General features: G+C 46.9%; 1 protein-coding gene across 1 annotated transcript in view; it reads left to right on the plus strand.

Moving 5' to 3' along the window:
• Positions 1-25,345, plus strand: part of TBCD (tubulin folding cofactor D) — a 707,681-nt gene that overhangs the window by 579,065 nt on the left and 103,271 nt on the right. Inside the window, exons 31-33 of the mRNA XM_063961004.1 lie at positions 21,955-22,038; positions 22,990-23,148; positions 24,247-24,385. Coding sequence (XP_063817074.1) covers positions 21,955-22,038; positions 22,990-23,148; positions 24,247-24,385 — 382 coding nt within the window. The remainder of the gene's footprint in view (positions 1-21,954; positions 22,039-22,989; positions 23,149-24,246; positions 24,386-25,345) is intronic.

The following is a 25,345-nucleotide window of genomic DNA, read 5'->3' on the forward strand; positions in this document are numbered from 1 at the left end:
GGGGCTTCCCCAGGGGGGCCAGATCAAGTGGGGGCACGTCTTCGATTTTTCAGCCACGTCTGGGTTCACTCACAGGTGGATCCCTGGGCAATAGAGATTGTTTCTCAGGGATACAGGCTGGAATTTGAAGAGATGCCTCCTCGCCGGTTTTTCAAATCGGCTCTGCCAGCTTCTCCATCAGAAAGGGAGTTAGTGTTAACTGCAATTCAAAAATTGTACCTGCAACAGGTGATAGTCAAGGTTCCTCTTCTCCAGCAAGGAAAGGGGTATTACTCAACCCAGTTTGTGGTTCCGAAACCGGACGGTTCGGTCAGACCCATTTTGAATCTGAAATCCCTGAACCTGTACTTGAAAAAGTTCAAGTTCAAGATGGAATCGCTTAGAGCGGTCATCGCCAGCCTGGAGCGGGGGGGGGGGGGGGATTGGATGGTTTCCCTGGACATAAAGGTTGCTTACCTTCATGTTCCGATTTTTCTTCCTTACCAGGCGTTCCTGAGATTTGCGTTACAGGACTGTCATTACCAATTTCAGACGTTGCCGTTTGGGCTTTCCACGGCCCCGAGAATTTTCACCAAGGTAATGGCGGAAATGATGGTGCTCCTGCGCAAGCAGGGTGTCTCAATTATCCCATACTTGGACGATCTCCTCATAAAGGCGAGATCTCGAGAGAAGTTACTGGACAGCGTGTCACTGTCAGTGAGGACGTTGCAACAGCACGGCTGGATTCTCAATATTCCGAAGTCCCAGCTGGTTCCTACAACGCGTCTGACCTTTTTGGGCCTGATTCTGGACACAGAACAGAAAAAGGGTTTTCTTCCGATGGAAAAGGCTCAGGAGCTCATAGCTCTGGTCAGGAACCTATTAAAGCCAAAAAAGGTTTCAGTGCTTCACTGCACCCGTGTCCTGGGGAAGATGGTAGCATCGTACGAGGCCATCCCCTTCGGCAGGTTCCATGCGAGGACTTTTCAATGGGACCTACTGGACAAATGGTCCGGGTCTCATTTACAAATGCATCAAAGGATCACCCTGTCTCCCAGAGCCAGGATATCTCTCCTGTGGTGGCTGCACAGTGCTCACCTCCTGGAAGGCCGCAGGTTCGGCATTCAGGACTGGATCCTGGTGACCACGGACGCGAGCCTCCGAGGTTGGGGAGCAGTCACACAGGGGAGAAATTTCCAAGGACTTTGGTCAAGTCAAGAGACTGGTCTTCACATCAACATCCTGGAACTAAGGGCCATATACAACGCCCTACGTCAAGCAGAGATTTTACTTCGCAATCGACCAGTTCTGATCCAGTCAGACAATATCACCGTAGTAGCTCATGTAAACCGCCAAGGCGGCACAAGGAGCAGAGTGGCAATGGCGGAAGCCACCAGAATTCTTTGCTGGGCGGAGAATCATGTAAGCGCTCTGTCAGCAGTGTTCATTCCGGGAGTGGACAACTGGGAAGCAGACTTCCTCAGCAGACACGATCTGCATCCGGGAGAGTGGGGACTTCATCAGGAAGTCTTCGCGCACATTGCGAGTCGGTGGGGACTACCGCAAATAGACATGATGGCATCCCGTCTCAACAAAAAGCTACAAAGGTATTGCGCCAGGTCAAGAGACCCTCAGGCGGTAGCTGTGGACGACCTAGTGACACTGTGAGTGTTCCAGTCTGTATATGTGTTTCCTCCTCTTCCTCTCATACCCAAGGTGTTGAGGATAATAAGAAGAAGAGGAGTGAGAACAATTCTCATTGTTCCAGATTGGCCACGAAGGACCTGGTATCCGGATCTGCAAGAAATGCTCACAGAAGATCCGTGGCCTCTTCCTCTAAGGCAGGACCTGTTACAACAAGGTCCCTGTCTGTTCCAAGACTTACCGCGGCTGCGTTTGACGGCATTGCGGTTGAACGCCGGATCCTAGCGGAAAAAGGTATTCCGGATGAGGTCATTCCTACGCTAATAAAGGCTAGGAAGGACGTGACGTCTAAACATTATCACCGAATATGGCGAAAATATGTTTCTTGGTGTGAGGCCAGGAATGCTCCTACGGAAGAATTCCATCTAGGCCGTTTTCTTCACTTCCTACAAACTGGAGTGAATTTGGGCCTAAAATTAGGCTCCATTAAAGTTCAGATTTCGGCCTTATCCATTTTCTTTCAAAAGGAATTGGCCTCTTTACCTGAAGTACAGACTTTTGTGAAGGGAGCAGTGGCGTAACTACTGCCCCCGCAGTCCTCGCGGTGGCTTGGGGGCGAGAGGCTGCGGGGGCGCCACTGACTTAGAACAGATTGACATGCGGACGAGCGTCCGCATGTCAATCTGCGGTCTCCTCTCCCTCCCTGCTGTGTTGGAGGGACACGGAACGCACATCGCGCGTCTCTCCTGTGTCCCTCCCTGGCTCTCCCCCGGCCGGTCTAAGGAAGTGCCGTTCGTGAGCTCTGATTGGCTCACGAACCGGCACTTCCTTTATTAGACCAGCGGGGGAGAGCCAGGAGGGACACAGGAGAGACGCGCGATGCGCTCCGTGTCCCTCCAACACAGCAGGGAGGGGGGGGGGGCGGCCGGGGGAGCAGGCACTTGGGGCATATACCTGGCACTGTGGGGGGGCAGATCTGGCACTGGGGGCATATACCTGGCACTGTGGGGGCTGATCTGGCACTGGGGGCATATACCTGGCACTGTGGGGGCAGATCTGGCACTGGGGGCATATACCTGGCACTGTGGGGGCAGATCTGGCACTGGGGGCATATACCTGGCACTGTGGGGGCAGATCTGGCACTGGGGGCATATACCTGGCACTGTGGGGGCAGATCTGGCACTGGGGGCATATACCTGGCACTGTGGGGGGAAGATCTGGCACTGGAGGCATATACCTGGCACTGTGGGGGAATATCTGGCACTGGGGGCATATACCTGGCACTGTGGGGGAATATTTGGCACTGGGGGGAGCAGGCACTGAGGGGGCATATGTGGCACTGTGGGGGAATATTTGGCACTGGGGGGAGCAGGCACTGAGGGGGCATATGTGGCACTGGGGGGGGGATATGTGGCACCGGGGGCATGTACCTGGCACTGTGGGGGAATATCTGGCACTAGGGGCATATACCTGGCACTGTGGGGGAATATCTGGCACTGGGGGGCATATGTGGCACTGGGAGCATGGCCCTAGCAACAAGCACTACCCCCTAGCAACGAGCATGACACCCAGTGCATGAAACCCCTGGCAACGAGCATGACACCCTGAGCATGAAAACCCCTGGCACCGTGCATGGAACCAAGAGCATGAAACCCCTGGCAACGAGCAGGTAATTTAAAAGTAATTAGAAGCCTTACTGTAGAACTTAATGTGTAATGGGCATTATGGTATGTGGCATAATGTATCACGGACATTGCGGTGTGTGCCATAATGTATCAGGCATTACGGTGTGTTGTATACTATATCACGGGCATTGTGGTATGTGGTATAATGTCTCAGGATCATTGTGGTGTGTGTCATACTGTGTCACAGACATTGTATGTGCTATAATGTATCAGGGGCATTGCAGTGTGTAGCATAATGTATAACGGGCATTGCGATTCCTGTCATAATGTGTCACAGGCATTACGGTGTGTGGCATAATGTGTCTGGATCATTACAGTGTGTGCATATTGTGTCATGTGCATTATTGTGTGTGGAATAATGTCTAAGGGCCATTGCAGTATGTGGAATAATGTATACTGGGCATTAATATAAGGAGGAAAAATGACAAATAATGTAAGGGGCATGAATCAGGATTTTTTTTCTTTCCTGTGGTGGCCAACGTCTGGGCGTGCAGGTTGCAAAACTGGGGTATAAGGTAGCCTTTTCCTGCAATGCCATGCCCTCCACGCAAAGCCACGCCCATTTCTACAAAGCCACACACCCTTTTCATTTTTCTACCTTTGCTAGTGCCAATTACGGGGGGTATGGGGGGGGGGGGGGGCGCCGAAGGATTTTTTGGCTTGGGGGAGAAAAATTTCTAGTTACGCCACTGGAAGGGAGTACTGCATATTCAGCCTCCTTTTGTACCTCCGGTGGCGCCTTGGGACCTTAACGTGGTGGTAAGTTTCCTTAAGTCACATTGGTTTGAACCACTTAAAACAGTGGAGTTGAAATATCTCACTTGGAAGGTGGTCATGTTGTTAGCCTTGGCTTTGGCTAGGCGAGTTTCGGAATTGGCGGCTTTATCACATAAAAGCCCCTATCTGGTTTTCCATATGGATAGAGCGGAGTTGCGGACCCGTCCTCAATTCCTACCTAAGGTGGTCTCATCCTTTCATATGAACCAACCTATTGTCGTGCCTGTGGCTACACGTGACTTGGAGGATTCCGAGTCCCTTGATGTGGTCAGGGCTTTGAAAATTTACGTGGCCAGAACGGCTAGGATCAGAAAAACAGAAGCACTGTTTGTCCTGTATGCAGCCAACAAGGTTGGCGGCCCTGCTTCAAAGCAGACTATTGCTCGCTGGATCTGTGACACGATTCAGCAGACGCATTCTATGGCAGGACCCGAAATTGGTTAAGGCCCATTCCACTAGGAAGGTGGGCTCGTTTTGGGCGGCTGCCCGAGGGGTCTCGGCACTACAGCTGTGCCAAGCTGCTACTTGGTCGGGGTCAAACACTTTTGCAAGGTTCTATAAGTTTGATACCCTGGCTGAGGAGGACCTCCTGTTTGCTCAATCGGTGCTGCAGAGTCATCCGCACTCTCCCGCCCGTTTGGGAGCTTTGGTATAATCCCCATGGTCCTTACGGAATCCCAGCATCCTCTAGAACGTTAGAGAAAATAAGATTTTACACTTACCGGTAAATCTATTTCTCGTAGTCCGTAGAGGATGCTGGGCGCCCGTCCCAAGTGCGGACTTCTTCTGCAAGACTTGTATATAGTTATTGCTTACAGAAGGGTTATATTATAGTTCATCGGTTTGGACCGAGACTATGTTGTTTGTTCATACTGTTAACTGGGTAGTTTATCACAAGTTATACGGTGTAATTGGTGTGGCTGGTATGAATCTTGCCCTTGGATTAACCAAAATCCTTTCCTCGTACTGTCCATCTCCTCTGGGCACAGTTTCTCTAACTGAGGTCTGGGGGAGGGGCGTAGAGGGAGGAGCCAGTGCACACCCAGAGTCTAAAGTCTTTCTTGAAGTGCCCATGTCTCCTGCGGAGCCCGTCTATTCCCCATGGTCCTTACGGAGTCCCAGCATCCTCTACGGACTACGAGAAATAGATTTACCGGTAAGTGTAAAATCTTATTTTTGCATACTGCCTAGTAATATTATCACTAATCTTGTGAGAATTTTTATTAACTTTAAAATCAGTATATGGACACCAGCTTAGCCCCACGCCTGCTTTATGCAGTCCTTGTGGCAGTCATGCCAGCCTTGGGTGTAATCCGGTCCTAGTAGCAGGATCTGTTGTCATGTCTGTACACAACCTCTTCATAATTTACAATATAAGGCAAATAGATAAACACATTTCACCAGGAATCAGGTGCATAGAAAGCCGCCCATTAAAGATCATCCAGTTCTCAGGGACCCAGAAACATACCATTTGCGAACTCCTTTGTCATGTCTTTACCTGTTATAGTCTGTGCCCGCTATATACTGTTAAATCATACTGTATGCATGCCATTCTTATTGTGCATTGTGCTACCTTGTACATTTCTGTGGCCCCAGGCATGGCCCTTACATACTCCTCATGATGGTACTCCATGCCGGATGCATTACATACCAGTCATACTTCTACTTAGTTACATCATACACACCTGTTGAGGGGTAAATCTTTTGATATTTATGTGCTGATAGCCAGGGCCGGCTCCAGGCACGTTCCAATAGAGCGGCCGAACAGGGCGCCACACTTAATGGGCACTGCTAGCTCGCGCAGCCATATTGGAGCCAAGTCCATACACTGTGCAGCTGCAGCGTCCGTCCCGCCGCCCAAAAGTGCCCATGCAAGCAGCGCGGGCCCGTGAACCAGTCAAGCTCGCAGACCGGCAGCTAAGGCTCCTGATTGACTGCCGGACTGCAAGCTTTGATTAGCTCGCGGACCAGCGCCTAATTGGAGCACCGGAGACTGAGGGGGAGGAGAGGCGCACGCTGCGCTCTCCTCCCCGACCAAGAAAACAGCATCAGCACCAGCTCGGTGAGCAGCACTTTGGGGAGGCACTGTGTCTGGACATGTGTGTATCTGGCATTGGGGGCATATCTGGCACTCTGGGTACATATGTATCTGCATTGGGAGCATATCTGGCACTCTGGGGACATGTCTCTCTGGCACTGGGGGCATATCTGGCACTCTGGGAACATGTCTATGATCTATCTGGCATTGGGGGCATATCTGGCACTGTGGGGACATGTCTATCTGGCATTAGGCGCATATCTGGCACTCTGGGGACATGTGTATCTGCATTGGGGGCATATCTGGCACTCTGGGGACATGTGTATCTGCATTGGGGGCATATCTGGCACTCTGGGGACTTGTCTGTCTGGCACTGGGGGCATATCTGGCACTGTAGGGACATGTCTATCTGGCACTGGGGGCATATCTGGCACTGTGGGGACATATGTATCTGGCACTGTGGGGGCATATATGTATCTGACACTGCTGGGGGGCATATCATGTCTATCTGGCACTGCTGCATTGCATATCGTGTATCTGGCACTGCTGGGGGGCATATAATGTCTGTCTGGCACTGCTGGGGGGCATATCATGTGTATCTGACACTGCTGCGGGGCATATCATGTGTAGCTGGCACTGCTGGGGGGCATATCATGTGTATCTGGCACTGCTGATGGGCATATCATGTGTATATGGCACTGCTGCGGGGCATATCATGTGTATCTGGCACTGCTGAGGGGCATATAATGTGTAGCTGGCACTGCTAAGGGGCATATCGTGTAGCTGGCACTGCTGGGGGGCATATCGTGTAGCTGGCACTGCTGGGGGGCATATCATGTGTATATGGCACTGCTGGGGGGCATATCATGTGTATATGCCACTGCTGGGGGGCATATGATGTGTATCTGGTACTGCTGGGGGGCATATCGTGTAGCTGGCACTGCTGGGGGGCATATCGTGTAGCTGGCACTGCTGGGGGGCATATCATGTGTATATGGCACTGCTGGGGGGCATATCATGTGTATATGCCACTGCTGGGGGGCATATGATGTGTATCTGGTACTGCTGGGGGGCATATCGTGTAGCTGGCACTGCTGGGGGGCATATCATGTGTATATGGCACTGCTGGGGGGCATATCATGTGTATATGCCACTGCTGGGGGGCATATCATGTGTATATGGCACTGCTGGGGGGCATATCATGTGTATATGCCACTGCTGGGGGGCATATCATGTGTAGCTGGCACTGCTGTGGGGCATATTATGTGTATCTGGCACTGCTGGGGGGCATATCATGTGTATATGGCACTGCTGGGGGGCATATCATGTGTATATGCCACTGCTGGGGGGCATATCATGTGTATATGGCACTGCTGGGGGGCATATCATGTGTATCTGGCACTGCTGAGGGGCATATCATGTGTAGCTTGCACTGCTGTGGGGCATATCATATATAGCTGGCACTGCTGTGGGGCATATCATGTGTATATGGCACTGCTGGGGGGCATATCATGTCTATCTGGCATTGCTGAGGGGCATATCATGTGTAGCTGGCACTGCTAGGGGGCATATAATGTCTATCTGGCACTGCTGAGGGACATATCATGTGTACCTGGCACTGCTGGGGGCATATCATGTGTAGCTGGCACTGCTATGGGGCATATCATGTGTACCTGGCACTACTGAGGGGCATATCATGTGTACCTGGCACTGCTGGGGGCATATGTGTAGCTGGCACTGCTGTGGGGCATATATCTATCTGGCACTGCACTACTGGGGTCATTATGTGTATCTGGCACTATACTGGAGACATGTGTAAGGAACACTACTGTGGCTGTTATGTGTAAGGCTGCTTATTGTGTGCGTAGAGGGGGTGTGAAAATATATTTATAGTTTAAATATGAAGTTGCGAGGCCATGCCCACTTTTCCAGGTGGGGAGGGGGGGGTCATGGGGGGGGGAGCGATTTGAAACTTTCTTGCTCAGGGTGCTAGTAGGCCTGGAGCTGGCCCTGCTGATAGCTCTAGCAACACAAATATTTGTAAATGTGCAGCTTACAGCTTCCTTAAGTGCTGCTGATATCACTGAAACACTCTGTGCCTCAGTAATGCCACTAGGCTGCAGTGAATTGGTTATCTGAGTATTGCAAGCTTGCAGACCTGGTTCTTCCACTGTGTACCGGTGATAGTTCATTAAATCCATCAAAGTAGAAGACCACAAAGTGTAATCTAGTCATTTTGAGTTTCTGGTCCTTTTCAGTGTAATGATTTCACTATAAATTCCACCATTCATTTGTGTGTTTTAACCCTTCATCTGTGCAAATTTTTACCATCAAGAGTATCATGTACACGTCAGTGGACATATGTCCTCCTGAACCCGCTCAGACATGCACACTACTGCGCACATACAGTACTCGTGTCTGCAACTCACACAGTGATACCCCCTTCAGTTACTTTCTCTCTGTTCCCCCTTTATGGGGTATATTCAATTAGTGCTGAATTTTCTGACAGTTGGAAAATCGGCACTAATTCGACCTCAGTGTATTTAATAGCAGGTGTTATCGCCCGTTTTTATCCATTTTCTCCCATGCCTTTTCGTTTTTTGTCGAATTGACATGGGCGAAAACAAACCCCAAAACTGTCAAACGCCCGCAAATTCAACAAAACACGTGGATCGCCAATCCACGTGGTTTTCACCCATGCGGATTTTTCGACCAGTCGAAAAAACGGGTGAAAAGTGCAGTTTTTTGACTGGCTGAAAAAACAGCACTAATTGAATACCCCCTATAAAAGAATCAGGCACGTGTAAAGGAAGAATACAAAGGGAATATGAGCAATATGCAGTAACTAGGCTTAAGCGAGAACAATAATGTCAAAATATCTGTAATAACCTGCTGCCTTCCACAAAATGGAGTGGTTATACTCCTATAACAGATGTGAGACAAGAGAAACAATGGACAGCACTGGTCTAGAGAGGACAATTAAACACTGTAATTAACCCTACAGTACATCGTATGGAGAGGCGTAGTGAGAGAGGAAATTAAGTTACTAAGGGGCAGATCTAAATTTTAACTGCTTGCATCCACTTGCCTTATTTTTAATTATTTTTATTAATGAGTAGATTGATATATATATATTATATGTAATTTTGTGTATGTGTTTATTAATGGTCTGTTTTGGACCAGTGCTCCCCAGTTTTTCTCTCTTCTCAGTTTGCCACACTCGCACACAGAATATAGGCATCCTGTTAGCATAGTGATGCATATAAGGTATTGCTCTGCTCAATGCAAGCAGATCTTTTTCTGTGTTGTCATTCTTAGTTACAGTGTATGATCACTTTACACAGTGATCCTGGGGTCCAGCGTTTATTTGTAAGGCATGTTAGCATTGTGTGAGCACACTGCAGATGATCGTCACTTGCCTTACGCGCACACAGGGGTGGGTCCGAGTACCTGGAGACTTCCCATGCTTGCCGATCCATTGCGCAGCTCACCAATTTTTGGTAACTTTCTTTTTTTAGGTGGGGGGGATGGTGCGGAGAGCAGGTAGCTGTGTCAGTAATGCGACAGCTTCAGCGCGCAGCCCCCCTAAGGCAGTTCCCATGGGGCATTGCATGAGACCTGTAGCCGGGAGTCGCTGGTGTTTCCTGGGGCTGCTCTGTCTCAAAGAAACAGGTGTGTGTCTCCCGGCGACATGGGGGATTATTTAATGAATGATGCCAACTATATTTATTTTGTATGTGTGCTGTGTAGGCAATATGTATGTGGTGTACTATGTATGTATGTGTGTGTGTGCGTGTGCAATGTGCGTGGTGAGCATATTTGTATATGTGTGCAATGTATGTGTGGTGTGCAATATGTATGTGTGTGTGCAGTGTGTGTGGTGTGCTATGTATATGAGTGTGTACAATGTGTATGGTGTGTTATGTGTGTGTATGTGGATATGCTGTGTGTTCGATGTGTATGTGTAATGTACTATGTATGTGTGTGTGTATGGTGTGCAGTGTGTATGTGTGGGTGGTGTACTATGTATGTGTATAGTGTGCTATATATATGTTTGTGTGTGTATGGTGTGCTATTTATTTATTTGTGTGGTGTGCTGTGTGTGCAATGAGCATGCGTGTATGGTGTACTATGTATGTGTGTGTGTGTGGAGGAGCAGCTAGAAAGTCTGTAAGCAGGGCACCCAATTTTCTTGGAATCATACAGGTCAAACAGAGAGTCCAATTTCCTGTGACAAGCAGTCCTCTTCACATAGTTTTTCAGAGCCCTTACAACATCCAAGGACTTTGATGAAATTGAGGAGTCAGTAGCCACTGGCACCACAATAGGTTGGTTGATATAAAATGCTGACACAACCTTCGGAAGAAACTGCTGACGTGTCCGGAGCTCAGCTCTATCTTCGTGGAAGATCAAGTATGGGCTTTTACAGGACAAAGACCCACAACTCCGACATACGTCTAACAGAAGCTAAAGCCAACACTGTGACAGCCTTCCACGTAAGAAACTTGACCTCAACCTCCTGTAGAGGCTCAAACCAGTCCGATTGGAGGAACTGCAACACCACGTTAAGGTCCCAAAGTGCCGTAGGCGGTACAAAGGGAGGTTGGATGTGCAGAATTCCCCTCAAAAAGGTTTGAACCTCAGGGAGGGCAGCCAATTGTCTTTGGAAGAAAATGGATAGGGCCGAAACCTGGACCTTCACAGATCCTAACCTCAGGCCCATATCCACACCAGCTTGTAGGAAGAGGAGAAACCGTCCCAGATGAAACTCCACCGCAGGAAATTTCTTGGACTCACACCAAGATACATATTTTTTCCAAATTCGATGGTAATGTTTAGACGTTACTCCTTTCCTAGCCTGTATCAGGGTAGAAATAACCTTGTTCGGAATGCCCTTCCGAGCTAGTATCAGGCGTTTAACCTCCATGCCGTCAAACGTAGCTGCGGCAAGTCTTGATAGGCGAACGGCCCCTGTTGCAGCAGGTCCTCCCGAAGAGGACGAGGCCTCGGCTCTTCTTGCAGTAGATCCAGAAGATCCGTGTACCAAACCCTTCTTGGCCAGTCTGGAGCAATGAGGATCGCTTGAACCTTTGTTCTCCTTATGAGTTTTAGAACTCTTGGGATGAGTGGAAGTGGAGGAAACACGTACACCGACTGGAACACCCACGGAGTCACTAGGTCGTCCACCGCCACTGCTTGCGAGTCCCTCGACCTGGAACAATACCGGCGAAGCTTCTTGTTGAGATGAGAGGCCATCATGTCGATCTGGGGTACGCCCCAAAGATCTGTTACTTCCTTGAACACCTCTGGACGGAGGCCCCACTCCCCTGGATGGAGATTGTGTCTGCTGAGGAAGTCCGCTTCCCAGTTGTCTACTCCCAGAATGAAGATTGCTGACAGTGCCAACGCGTGCTTTCCTGCCCAGACGATGATTCTTGTTGCCTCTGCCATTGCAGCTCTGCTCTACATTCCGCCCTGTCGGTGTATGTAAGCCACCATTGTCACATTGTCCGACTGCACTTGAATGGCCCGATTTCTCAGAAGATGGGCCGCTTGGAGAAAACCGTTGTAGACGGCTCTTAGTTCCAGAATGTTTATCGGCAGGCCGGCTTCCAGACTTGACCACCTTCCTTGGAAGGTTTCCCCTTGAGTGACTGCGCCCCAGCCCCGGAGACTTACATCCATGGTTAGAAGTCCTGAATCACGAACCTGCGGCCCTCCAGAAGGTGAGGTTATTACAGCCACCAGAGGAGTGAAATCCTGGCCTTTGGCGACAGACGTATTCTCTGGTGCATGTGTAGATGGGATCCCGACCACTTGTCCAGGAGATCCAGTTGGAAGGACCGAGCGTGAAACCTCCCGTACTGCAGAGCCTTGTAAGAGACCACCATCTTCCCCAGAAGGCGAATGCACTGATGAACCGACACCCGGGCTGACTTCAGGACATCCTGGACCATCGTTTGAATCACCAACGCCTTTTCCTCTGGGAGAAACACCCTTTGCACCTCCATGTCGAGGATCATTCCCAGAAAGGACAACCTCCTGGTTGGTTCCAATTGTGATTTTGGAAGATTCAGGATCCAACCATGTTCCCTGAGAAGTTGGGTCGTGAGTGTTGTGGACCGTAACAGCTTCTCCTTACACCATGCCTTCATCAGCAGATCGTCCAGATACAGAATTATGTTCACCCCCCTGTCTGCGGAGGAGAATCATAATTTTTGCCATCACCTTGGTGAATACCCTCGGTGCCGTGGAGAGCCCGAATGGGAGGGCCTGGAACTGAAAGTGACAGTCCAACAATGCGAATCGAAGATAAGCTTGATGCGGCAGCCAAATCGCAATGTGGAGGTACGCATCCTTGATATCCAGGGATACTAGGAATACCCCCTCCTCCAGACCTGATATCACTGCCCTTAGAGACTCCATTTTGAACTTGATCTCCCTCAGAAAGGGGTTTATTGATTTTAAGTTCAGGATGGGCCTGACCGAACCATCCGATTTCGGTACCACAAAAAGCTTCTAATAGTAACCTTTGTTTAGCATATGAGGAGGTACTGGTACAATAACTTATGCCTCCACCAACTTCTGGACGGCTTCTTGCAGGACAGTCCTGTCTGCCAGCAGAGCTGGCAAGCCTGATCTGAAAAATCGGTGAGGATGGAGATTTTGAAATTCCAGCCTGTACTCATGGGACACAATCTCTTGCACCCAGGGGTCCAGACCAGAGGACACCCAGACATGACTGAAATGTCTGAGTCTCGACCCCACCTCCGGGGCGTGCAGTCCACAGTCATGCGGAGGACTTTGGTGTACCTAAAGCAGGTTTCCGTTCCTGAACTTGGGCCGACCTCCCCAAAAGAAGGTGTTGGACGGCTTGGTCTTTCTGGGCTTGTTAGACTGAAAGGGCTGTGATGTAACTGAAGAAAAGGGTTTCTTCGGAGCAAGTGTAGCTTAGGGAAAAAAAGGTGACTTACCAGCCGTAGCCGTGGAGATCCACGCATCTAACGCTTCCCCAAAGAGAGACTGACCTGTGTAGGGTAGGGTCTCCACACCTCCTGGATTCCGCATCGGCAGACCACTGGCGCAACCACAGTCCTTGACGAGCTGATACCGACATGGAGGAAATCCCCGCAGCCATGGATCCCAGGTCTTTCTTGGATTCTACAAGAAATCCTGCCGAATCCTGAATGTTACGTAAAAGCAATTCAACATCACATTTCTCCATAGTATCAAAGTCCTCAAGTAACGTGCCTGACCACTTTGCTATAGCTTTGGCAATCCAAGCACTGGCAATAGTGGGACATAGGATCGCCCCAGAAGCCGTGTACATGGATTTGAGCGTATTATCAATTTTACGATCAGCCGGCTATTTCAAGGCGGTAGATCCTGGAACAGGTAAAACCACCTTTTTTGAGAGTCTGGATACTGACGCGTCAACAATAGGCAGGTTTTCACATTTTTTCCTATCCTCTTCTGGGAAAGGAAATGCTACCAGAACCCTTTTAGGTATCTGGAATTTTTTATCCGGGTTTTCCCAAGCCTTTTCAAATATAGCATTTAATTGCTTTGACGCAGGGAAGTTTAGCGAGGCTTTTTATTTTCAGTGAAGTAAGCCTCCTCAACCTGCTCAGGTGTTGTATCAGCAATATTCCACACATCCCTAATAGCCTCTATCATCAACTGCACCCCTTTAGCAAGAGATGCTGCCCCCCGCAACACATCCCCATCACCGTCTGCAGTATCAGAATCAGTATCAGTATCATCCTGCATGATCTGAGCAAGAGCACGTTTATGTGAATATACAGTGGGGAGTCCTGATGTATCAGAACTGGGCCAGACTGCCATAGAGTTCTGTAAAGCTTGAGTTGCAGATTCATTTTGTGCAACCCTATTTGAAATCTGAGAAATCATAGATTTGATAGAAGATAACCACTCAGGCTCCCTTGCTGGAATCTGTGCTAAACCAGTGCAATCCTGATTACATGGAATGGGATCATCCTGAGAGGACATATCCTCTGCAGCATATGACACAGAGTCCCTGGACATTGCTTAATGGAGACCGCAGACACTCCACACACACACACAGGGGAGGACAGACAGAGTTTCACCCCCAAGAATGGCAAGAGAGACACAGAGATTGGAGCCAACCCACACACAGCGCTTTTAATATAAAGGGAGACCCCCCCCCATCAGCGCTGACTGTGCACCTTAATAGGTTACACGGCCGTTTTGCAGCCCCCTCCCCCCACCCCCACCCTTCTACAGCCCCCTGGTACCATGATAGATAGTTGGAGTTGCTGTGGAGGGACTTGCTCTTCACTGACAGCACTGTGCAGGCAGGAAAATGGCACTGAAAAGCTGCTGGGTCCGCTCTGAGGAGAAGGTCTGCCCCCAAAATGGCGCTGTCTTCCTGCTCTTCACAGAATTATTCTGGCCTGAGGATTGATGCTGGCTGAGATCCGAGGACCCCGACAGGCTGTGTGACCTGTGTAGGGTATAGGCGCTGGCTCAGGGCGCCCCTCACAGCGCCGCACTATGTACCGCTGAGCCTCCCGCGCTCCTACCGTGATGCCGCCATCTTCACACCGGCCCCCTGCTTGCTAGGGGGGTCGGTGACTCACTCGCCACAATCTTCAGCTCTGTAAGGGGGTGGCGGCATGCTGCTGGGGTGAGCGATCCCCTGCAGCGGGGAACGATCTATCCCCTTTGGAGTTCAGTGTCCAGTCAGCGGAGACGGTTGGTCAGACCCCGCAGGGCGGACACTGCTCCCCCCCTCAGTCCCTCGATGCAGTGAGGCTGTTGCCAGCAGCCTCCCTATAAAATAATAAACTCTAAAACTAAACTTTACTAAGGAAACTCTGGAGAGCTCCCCTAGCTTTGACCGACTCCTCCGGACACATTTTCTAAACTGAGTCTGGTAGGAGGGGCATAGAGGGAGGAGCCAGCCCACACTCTCAAACTCTTAAAGTGCCAATAGCTCCTTGTTGACCCGTCTATACCCCATGGTACTATGTGGACCCCAGCATCCTCTAGGACGTAAGAGAAAGTAATCTAAATTGTTTTTTAAAACATCTTGTCCTTTGCGGGAATCGAACCCTATCTCACGGGCATGGTAAAAATCGACAATACCACTATGCCAAGAGACAGGTGACTGACACCTGCATATTGGGGGTCATTCCGAGTTGATCGCTAGCTGCCGTTGTTAGCAGCGATCAGGCTAAAAATGGCAATTATGCACATGCGTTTGGGGCGCACTGCACTTTCACAAAAGCCGATGTAGTTTTACACAAGCTCTAACGACGCTTTTCAGTCGCACTGCTGATCGTTGAGTGATTGACAGGAAGTGGGTGTTTCTGGGTGGTAACTGGCCGTTTTCAGGGAGTGTGCTGAAAAACGCAGGCGTGCCAGATAAAAACGCAGGAGTGTCTGGGGAAACGTAGTGGCTGGCCGAACGCAGGGCGTGTTTATGACGTCAAAACAGGAACTAAACAGTCTGAAGTGATTGCAAGCTAGGAGTAAGTCTCGACCTGCTCAGAAACTGCACAAACTTTTTTTGTAGCAGAACTGCGATCCATTTCAACTAAGCTAAGATACACTCCCAGAGGGTGGCGGCTTAGCGTTTGCACGGCTGCTAAAAAGAGCTAGCGAGCTAACAACTCGGAATGAGGGCTATTGTTACTAGGTGCCTGCCGTTCCAGCGATTTCGTAGTCCGCCCTGCAATATTACTGTATTAAAAATAGAACTACGTTATTTACTGTGCACTGGCCCGCTTGTCAGGGCTTGCTACAATATTGAGTATTCTGTAGTGCCATATCCATCCGCTGCTGTTCAGCACTGTACTGTAGTTTTCATTAGTGGAACAGTCGCTACCCAGTGGTGAAGCTGTGTATTGCATGCTGTGGATCCTCAAGCGCAGGTCTGGCCAACCTGTGGCTCTCCAGCTGGCGTGAAACTACCAAGTCCCAGCATGCTCTTCTAACCCTTTGCTATTAGGAAATGCTGAAACTGTGGCAGAGCATGCTGGGATGTGTAGTTTCACAACAGCTGGGGGAGCCACAGGTTGGCCAGGCCTGCTCTAGCGCCTTATCACTCATTACTTCGCCTACCTGCGCTATTTGTATGGCACGACTAGGACGCGTGTATGGTGCAGCAACGATGAGCGTGGCTATATCTGTATCTGTGGTGATGCCAAGACCAAGCCCTATAGTATGCTATGTGTAATGCCTTAATAAGAGCCTATTATTGCCATGTCAGAGAAGAGCTTGTTTTTTCCACAAGGGGAATGCAAGATTACAATGAATGGCATTTTCAGCCTCCACTCCTCTTGATGCAATTACATTGTCCTCTCATCCTTACTCCAGGCTGTTCATTATTAACCCCACCCCACCCTTAAGTTGGATTAAATATTGTACTTCATCTCCATTCCCAAACTGTATCTTTCATTGCCAGGCTCTTCAGTATAAGGCAGCCAGTCACAAACAGTGAAAGATTAGGACTCCACTTAGTACCTCCTATTCCTCTCTCACCATGGCACTCCATGCGGATACAGGAGGGAGGAGAGTCGTGATTACCAGCTTTTCGCTTTCTCAGCCAGGGCATTTGTGTGCAATGACAAAAGGCACTGGAGGATATGTTGTCCCCTTAAACTTGTGCTTGTGGCCGGTTATCACCCCCCTATTAATGGTCCCATCCACCTGCTGTAAATGGTAATGATCTCTCTTACAGAAATGTAACATTGGGGTTTGTTCTGACTCACCAGTTAGGTGTGAGGGAGAAGTAATTCAGCCCTGAAACTCTCCCATACACTGTATCAGTCATATATTACTGAGCCTCCAAACAATCTGATGATCACAGTGTACAGTAGATGCACAGTTCTACAAGAGTCCTGGAATGTCATTTAGCCAGTAGTTACACATAGCTATGTAAGGCTGGTCAAACTGTTGTGCTGCCCCAGGGCAGGAGTATGGCTGACAGAATGCCGCAGAGCAGGACGCAGTGGCCCTCTGCTGTATGTCAGTGGCACACCCTAGACGTGCTCTGGGACATGAGGAATGGAGTCACTTGTTTACTTTAATACATATTTTCTAATCTTGCATAAGGCTGAAAAACAAGAGCAAATGAAGTATTATAATCTCACACCTGTGTTTTCATTAAGTGATTTGTATCTTGTTAGTACTACCTTTTTTTTTTTTTTTTTTTTTTTAACTATCAGACATGTTTTAGTCATAGTAGTAATCCATTCACACACTCTGAACACTTTGCTGCCAAAGACCATCTTCAGTTTTGGCACATCATTCATTTGTGTAGTGCAGAGGTTCTCAAACTCGGTCCTCGGGGGCACACACAGTGCATGTTTTGCAGGTAACCCAGCAGGTGCTCAGGTTTATTAATTACTCACTGACACATTTTAAAAGGTCCACAGGTGGAGCTAATTATTTCACTTGCGATTCTGTGAGGAGACCTGCAAAACATGCACTGTGTGGGCTCCCGAGGACCGAGTTTGAGAACCTCTGGTGTAGTGTGTTTCATTGTCTGTAAAAATTAATTGTATTTGGGTTTCCTTTTGTGTATATCATGTATGTATGTAATTATAGGTGTGTGTATATATATATATATATATATATATATATAATCAAAAGACAAAGGGGCAGCGCTCCATAGTGCATTAAAAGATTTATTATTAAAATACAGGTATAATATCCCTCATGTATATTGTTTCCCGTACCATACGAACAAGCTCTGTGGACTGATTACCACATGATCTATAACAATATATGTACTTTATATATTATCAGGGACGTGCGGTGAGGTAAAAGGTGAAGGAGGCACTGGCTGGTACCAGAGCCAGTTTTAAATGCAATATATGAGCCAAAGGGTGCATGTGGGCATTATACATAGGTGCAGCAGTATATTCTGCTGGTGAGTTTTGATCAGAGATGTGCAGAAAAGATAGGTGCTTCCCCTGCCATAGACTTTTTACTCCAGAATTTTGATTCTAAAAATGATTAGAATAATACACATAACATATTTCTATTATATTATTTGTATTTTATGTAGTCAGAACCCTGGTTTATACGTTCGTATGACAAGAGAAGCTCTGCCTCACCTCACCGCATGTCACACACATATATATATATATATATATATATATATATATATCATATATATATCACAGGTTTATCACTTCCTTATGCCTTCTCCAGGTTAATACATCTGCCTCAATGTCCTTTTTGTTTTCTAGCAGTGTGTATAGTTTTCCTTGTACTCAGCACTCAGGACACGTCTTCCCAATCTAATATTACTTAATGTCCACAATAAATTTGCACAGTAATAGTAGAAACAATGGTCCGGTTAGAAAAGGCCTCAATCTTCAATTTTCTGTTAGCTTATTATTATCTGTGGTTTTAATAGTTAAAACGAAGTTTGGAAAATTACTATTAAATGATTAATAAATATAATAAGTGTACTGTAAATTGAATCAAGTATGTCTTTGTACGTTTACCCAACTTCTACTTTCCCACATACCCAAAACCTCAACAGTATGGTTGGAGTCTGAGTTCATAGAGGAGAAAAAGCTGTTGTAGATCAGGCTAAGGCAGCATGTGGAACTACATATCTCAGATGGGTCTTCATTGTTTTTTTCTAACCTAATTTTCCATATATTATGGCCAATATCAACCCAGCTGTGGCTGCAGTATCACAGTGTGTGAGCACATTAAAATTGTTACCTCATTTTTTTTACATTTATATGAAAGCTACAGTTGCCTATTGACAGAGACAAAATTACATTGTGGCAGTCTGTTTTTAAGGGACACATTTCAGATGAATGCACATTAATGGTACTCTGGTGTATTTGCTTTTATTCTTGCCCAATTTTCAAAGTATATGACCTTGTGATCTTATCAGAGACCTGAACCAGGTCTATAACAAATTCACTATAAATTAGATTTAAGATTTCTAGCAATAGTTGAGATCTAGCAGAGTAAATTGTGACAAAAGTGTGCCTCTCCTCTTACATCATATATGTAAAATAACCTGTGGAAGCACTAACTGAATACAAGTATGTTTCATGTTTGCAGCAATTGCGTATAATTCTTGGAGGTGTTGGGAGGGAGAGATAATCTTAGCACTGTATCGTTTTATTCAATTACTTTAAGTAAGTCTAGTCATGGAAGACTAAAGCTTCCTGGTTTATATAAACGTTAATTTAAACCAAAAAATGAATATGAACTGTTGGCTTTAGCTTAGAGCAGCTACTGAGATTCTTTGATGCCCAACTGAAGGAATACGTGAGAGATCATCTAACTGCAAAAAGTGTAAAGCTGGGTTCACACTAGGTGATATATCGGCTGTACGAGCGAAAGGCCAATATATTGCAAGCCCACCGGCGGGTGTGCACCCTCGATAGGGCTGTGAATTACGTCATTCACAGACATATTGCGTTGGCTGTACAGCGTACAGTCGTACACTTGCTGCAGGGGACTGAAGTCACGGCTGGGCAATTCAAATGCCCGTCCAGCTGGGTGTCCTGATCGACCCGTCGATAACCCGATGGGTAAGTGTATTGTCACAACTGAGGGCCTGAGCTGACGGGAGGCAGCCTCAGTTGTAGGGGCTGAGATGTAACGGAACCTGGGAGGTTGTATCAGACCCCTAGACATGTAAGTAACATGTAGAATAACTGCCCGAAGGCGTGACCACGACAACCAGGATAAAAGTCAATGATGTTTATTATGACAAACTCCGTAACACAGCAGCAGTAAAAGGAAACATAAAAGTCAACAGAGGATAAATACAATTCCTGGGTACTACAGGGTGGCAAGGGCCACAGGCACTGGTAGTGTGAGACAGTTCTTATAATCTTCTAGTTGGAAAGTCCTTACCAGGCCTGACTGTAGCAATGGAGAGAACCCAGGATCGTACCAGCTGATGTTCCAGGAAAGGCTGGGCTGCTGAAGGTAAAACGGCTGCTGTGGATACTGGCTGGAACCAGACTGTTGTTGGTACGGAGTGGATACTGGCTGGAACCAGTTAAATAATAAACGAACTTGAGAGCGATGAAATAATAATGAAGTTTGGAGTTTGAGAGCGGTGAAATAATAATACCGGTGGAGAGTGGTAAACTGCAGAAAATGACACCGGCCCTTTAAGAGAAGCTATACACTGCTGGAAGCTGGGCTGGAAGCAGGTGATTGTTTGAGAGCGGTGAAATAATAATACCGGTGGAGAGTGGTAAACTGCAGAAAAGGACACCGGCCCTTTAAGAGAAGCTATACACTGCTGGAAGCTGGGCTGGAAGCAGGTGATTGTTTGAGAGCGGTGAAATAATAATACCGGTGGAGAGTGGTAAACTGCAGAAAGGACACCGGCCCTTTAAGAGAAGCTGTACACTGCTGGAAGCTGGGCTGGAAGCAGGTGATTGTTGTAGCTGGAAACAGGTGAGTCCAGAATGGATCGGAGAGTCAGGCTACACTGCAGATGGAATGCTGGTGCGGGTCTCTATAGCAGAAGTCTGGAGACAGGAGCTGGAACCTGGAAGACAACCACAGGAGAGAGACAAACTGGAACTAGGTTAGACAACCAAAGCACTGACGCCTTCCTTGCTCAGGCACAGCATACTTATACCTGCAGCAAGGAAGGGGTTGGCTAGGCAATTATGCAAATCAACAATACAGACAGCAGATTGGTGGAAATAATCAGATGACAAAATCCAAGATGGCTGCGCCCATGCAGACACTTGGAGGGAAGTTTGGTTTGTAATCCATGTGAGAATTGAAACAGTAATGGCGACGCCGGCCACAGGAGACAGGAGACGCCAGACTGACAAGCGCACATTTAACCACGCGGGCACAGCGGAGGCCGCGGCTGATGAAATCACCACTCTGACATTCTGCATGTGGAAACTCAGGAACAGCGGGATCCGGTCCTGGAACGCTGAGCCAGCCTTAGGAGGCATCTGAAGGGTAAGTAATGGCGTCCAGATACCCGGATCGTGACATGTATATACTTACCTGCATCAGCTGCTCGGTCGGTGCGATGTCAGGTCTGCTGACATGTCAGTCTGGTGTGTACCCAGCTTAAAGCAAATTATAGCTCTGTACATTATACTGTATGTTCTTGTTAATATCCGATATTGGTATTCCTCTGACCATGCTTAGCCATTTAGCATCAATCCAATAATTGCCAAATACTGCTTCCTGCTGGTCTTAAGGGCCCTACACACACTTGGCGACTTGGACGATGTTACCGACCACCGATACTTTCGTTGGACGATTTTTCATCACCGATTTTTAGCATACATACTAGACGATATCTATGGTTCAATTGGACGATATGACATTACCGACCTCGATAGCGTCCAAATTGGCTTGCATGTTTAAACGATGATCGATCAACAATGAACGATTGCGGGGTCACGCGTCATTAATCGTTGTTGCATACACACTGAAAGATATGAACAATATCGTTCATATCTTTCAAAGATATCGCCAAGTGTGTAGGGCACTTTACGTTATCGGATAGAAAGGTATGTGGGTGGAATCTCTGCATGTGAGATTTTCTTCTGGTGATCACAGAAAGATGTGATGATAAGTACAGTGCTTGCCTGCTGGGCTGTTGCCTATAAGACTTGCTTCTTTTGCATTTTGGAATTTCTGCACAGTTAAGTTGATTTATTAGTTTTTGGAGGTGGGTCCACAGACATCTAAGCCATTACCCCTCATTGCTGAATCAGTTGTTGGACCTTCATTCTTATATCACTGTTGATTTACCAAAATAATGATAATAAATCTTAAAATACTTTGGCTGTAGTCTCACTTTTATATTTCCAGGGTGCGAGAAGCAGCTATGGCCAGTCTGCTGGACATCACGTTGTTACTAGTGAAACAATCTCCGGATCTTATAGGGGAAGATTTGTAAGTGACCGTTTTTTTCATTAAAGCTATATACTGTACATTAATACTATAGGCTGGATTCAATTCTTTTCACTCCTTTCCACACCCGTTCTGTTTCTGCCCTTGTGGGCATGGTATCATTCTTTCAGCTTGCTGCCCTTGGAGTAGCGAGGCACCCAACCCTTTACACATCTAAACCTGATTACTATGGGCGCAATATGTGCGATAACGGGGATCATTTTAGACAGGAGATTGGGCGTGATATATCGTTTGAATTCCACCCTATGCTTTTGTTTTGTCTGTAAATATTACATTAAAATACACGGATGTTAATCATAAAATAAACTTATACATACTACTAATGAAACATTTAAAAAAAAATCCACACATATGGGAAAAACCTGTATCACAGTAGGAGTAAATGCATTTGACTAAGTATGTATCCTGACTGTGTATCATGCTAAAAGTTACTGACCACGTATCAGCCATTATAGTATTAGTCACCCTCTTACCCTGGGATACCATAGCCTACACATTTTTCCTGCCTATTTTCCTATTCCAAAACTTTGAGCTGACAATGGATGGAATTGAATTAATCACATTAAATAAATGTAATATTTAAACCCAACCTCCTCTATTGCAGTTGTACATTTTTCGGAAATTATTGTAATGGATAGTTATATACTGATAATACAAGTAATATCCAATCAGTATACATGTTCTTCAATTTCTGTCATGCTGTGTCATATCACATTGAAAAACGGCATAACTCAGTGTCCGTGTCAGTCATAACACGTTTAGGAAACTAGAAAAGGTGGTTTGGCCCATAACACAATCAGTCTTACTGACATTTTCTTGCAGTTTACAAAATAAATGCACAGATACCTCTGGCATACTTTATTTGTGTCTCCTGGTGAGGCTCCTTTGTCATGGGGTAAATGATGCTAAGCATTGTATTGTGTTTTCCCACAGCAGCCAGCGAATGATGTGCTCCATAGTTCAACAGGCGGCTGAGAAGATCGATCGTTTTAGAGCCCATGCTGGCACAGTTTTCCTCAACCTACTGTACCAAGATAACCCACCCATCCCTCACATTCCACACCGAGAGGCTCTGGAGAGAATTTTCCCCAGGTACCTGTATGCGCTATATGTTTCCTAACAGGACTGCCTTATTTACTGGTGCTGGCATCATCCAGTGGCTCTGTCTATAGAAAGGGACATTTTCTGCTTGGTCTGATAAGTTCAGCTGCACACACATGCTCCAGCATCTAATTGGCATCAGTCTGACTGACCGTCTCTCATGTGATTTGGTAGCCTGACCTGAGCACTAAACAACTATTCCAGTGTGATTATCTCCATAGACCTGAACTCTTAGCAACAGCCTGTATGGTAACAACTTTAGTAATGATGTTGTCCTTTTATGTAACTGGATTTAACTTTCACTTACTGTTACACAGGGCCTTATTCAGATCTGGCGGATGCTGCGTCCCTATATCGGCAAACTGCACATCATCGGCCTCAAACATTGTGTCCGCATCCCGGAAGGATGTGGCCGCAATGTGATTGACATCGGCGGGCGTTCGCGGGGTGGCGAAACGGCGTTGGGGAGCTGGGGGTCGTGTCTGGTGGGCCGAATAAGGTTGTGCCGGAAGCATTTTTTTCGGGGCGGCTGTGTGACATCACACGTAGCCGCTCCGATTAACAAAATGCCGGCGGACCGCCTGACAGCTGCAGCCTTGCCCTGTGCTGTTCAGCCCCTAGCATGTAAGGCGATTGACGCAGATCTTGCAGCGTATGCAGCAATCTGCATCCATCTCTGAATAAGGTCATAGTGCACAGCCAGGGCTTTCAGTGCACAGCCAGGGCTTTCAGTGATGGTTGGCTTTACTTCGTTAATAATTGGTGGTCTACAAATGGGTGAAGTCTACTGCTAATTACATTCATACAGACAGATCAGGAAATACATTCTATTTAATGGTAAATTGCTGAAAGTTGTAACCATTGTAACTGATATTGATCTCATTAATTACAGGTAGCTACATGCATGTTTTCTACCCTACATTACAGCAGATTACAGAAACAAATGATAAAATATAACTTCTTACAATAACTAAAACTTTCTATGTTTCATTACGTGCCATTAGTGTCCAGACTTGACCTTGGTACAGCAGCTTGCGCTGGTTGCATTGGTCATATGATCACTGATTGATGCCTGTCCTCTCCATCCAGGTCACAGGCAGAGTCCCTGAACTGGAATGCCCCTTCACAAGCCTTTCCTCATATCACACAGCTCCTGGGGCTGCCGATATATAGTTACTATGTCTTAATGGGTCTGACTGTGTCTGTTGGTGGATTAACAGAATCAACGGTAAGGAAATATGATGTTTTATTGACTAGCAGTCTTACAAGATGATATTCAAGTTCTCTGAGCTGTTGTCAACAAAAGTTAAGTTACAGTTTTTTGGGGGGGTTTTAATAGACTGTAATTCCCGTGCTATTCCCCATGTACAATAACTTCACGTTTTGCATATATGTACATGACTAGTCCTATCAGATCCTTGAATTTAGATTATACAGCTATCTAAAATGTTTGGACCCCAACTGCACCTTTGTGTTGTAAAATATGTATATCAGGATAATCTCAAGCCATTGGTAGGTTGTAAGCTATATACAGTATCATCTTCCATAGCACTCATGGGAGCTGAATCAAGTATCGGTATTGTACCGCCTAACACCCTCAATTTTTGACTGTGCACATATCCGCCTACTATATTAGGCTCAAAATCACTGCTTTTCCTGCGTCCATCTATGGGGTATTAGGAAAAAGTACTGGCGTTGCTGGCCACTATTTGCTGTTCCTGGACAGTGTGGACTAATTGTTTAATTGATATAGATTGGTAGCTCCTGGGTGTGGATCATTATATACATGAGACCTGGGGCATATAACCATTGTAGATTTAGGGGTATATGCAATTGCGGTCGAATTCCCAAAAATGTCGAAAAACTGGACTTTTTCGCCCAAAAAAAACCCGACAATGCAATACAGTACTTTTCGCCAAAAAAACGGACTTTTCAAATTCGACTTTTTGAAATTCGACAATTGACAAATTCGACATTTCTGCAATGGTACAAATGCGGCTTTTCGACAAAAGTATATTCAATTGAAGAATGTAAATTCGACAACAGTGCTTTTCCACAGTAAATTCGTCATTTTCAATCCGCCTCACTTTGCTGGCGGAATGTAATAAAAATTTTTTAAAAACATGTTTTTTTTTGTGGTTTTTTTTATTGCTAATAGCATATCTATTTATATTAGAAGGGATTAGGT

This window comes from Pseudophryne corroboree, chromosome 3 (genome assembly GCF_028390025.1).
Source record: "Pseudophryne corroboree isolate aPseCor3 chromosome 3, aPseCor3.hap2, whole genome shotgun sequence".
Lineage (NCBI taxonomy): Eukaryota > Metazoa > Chordata > Amphibia > Anura > Myobatrachidae > Pseudophryne > Pseudophryne corroboree.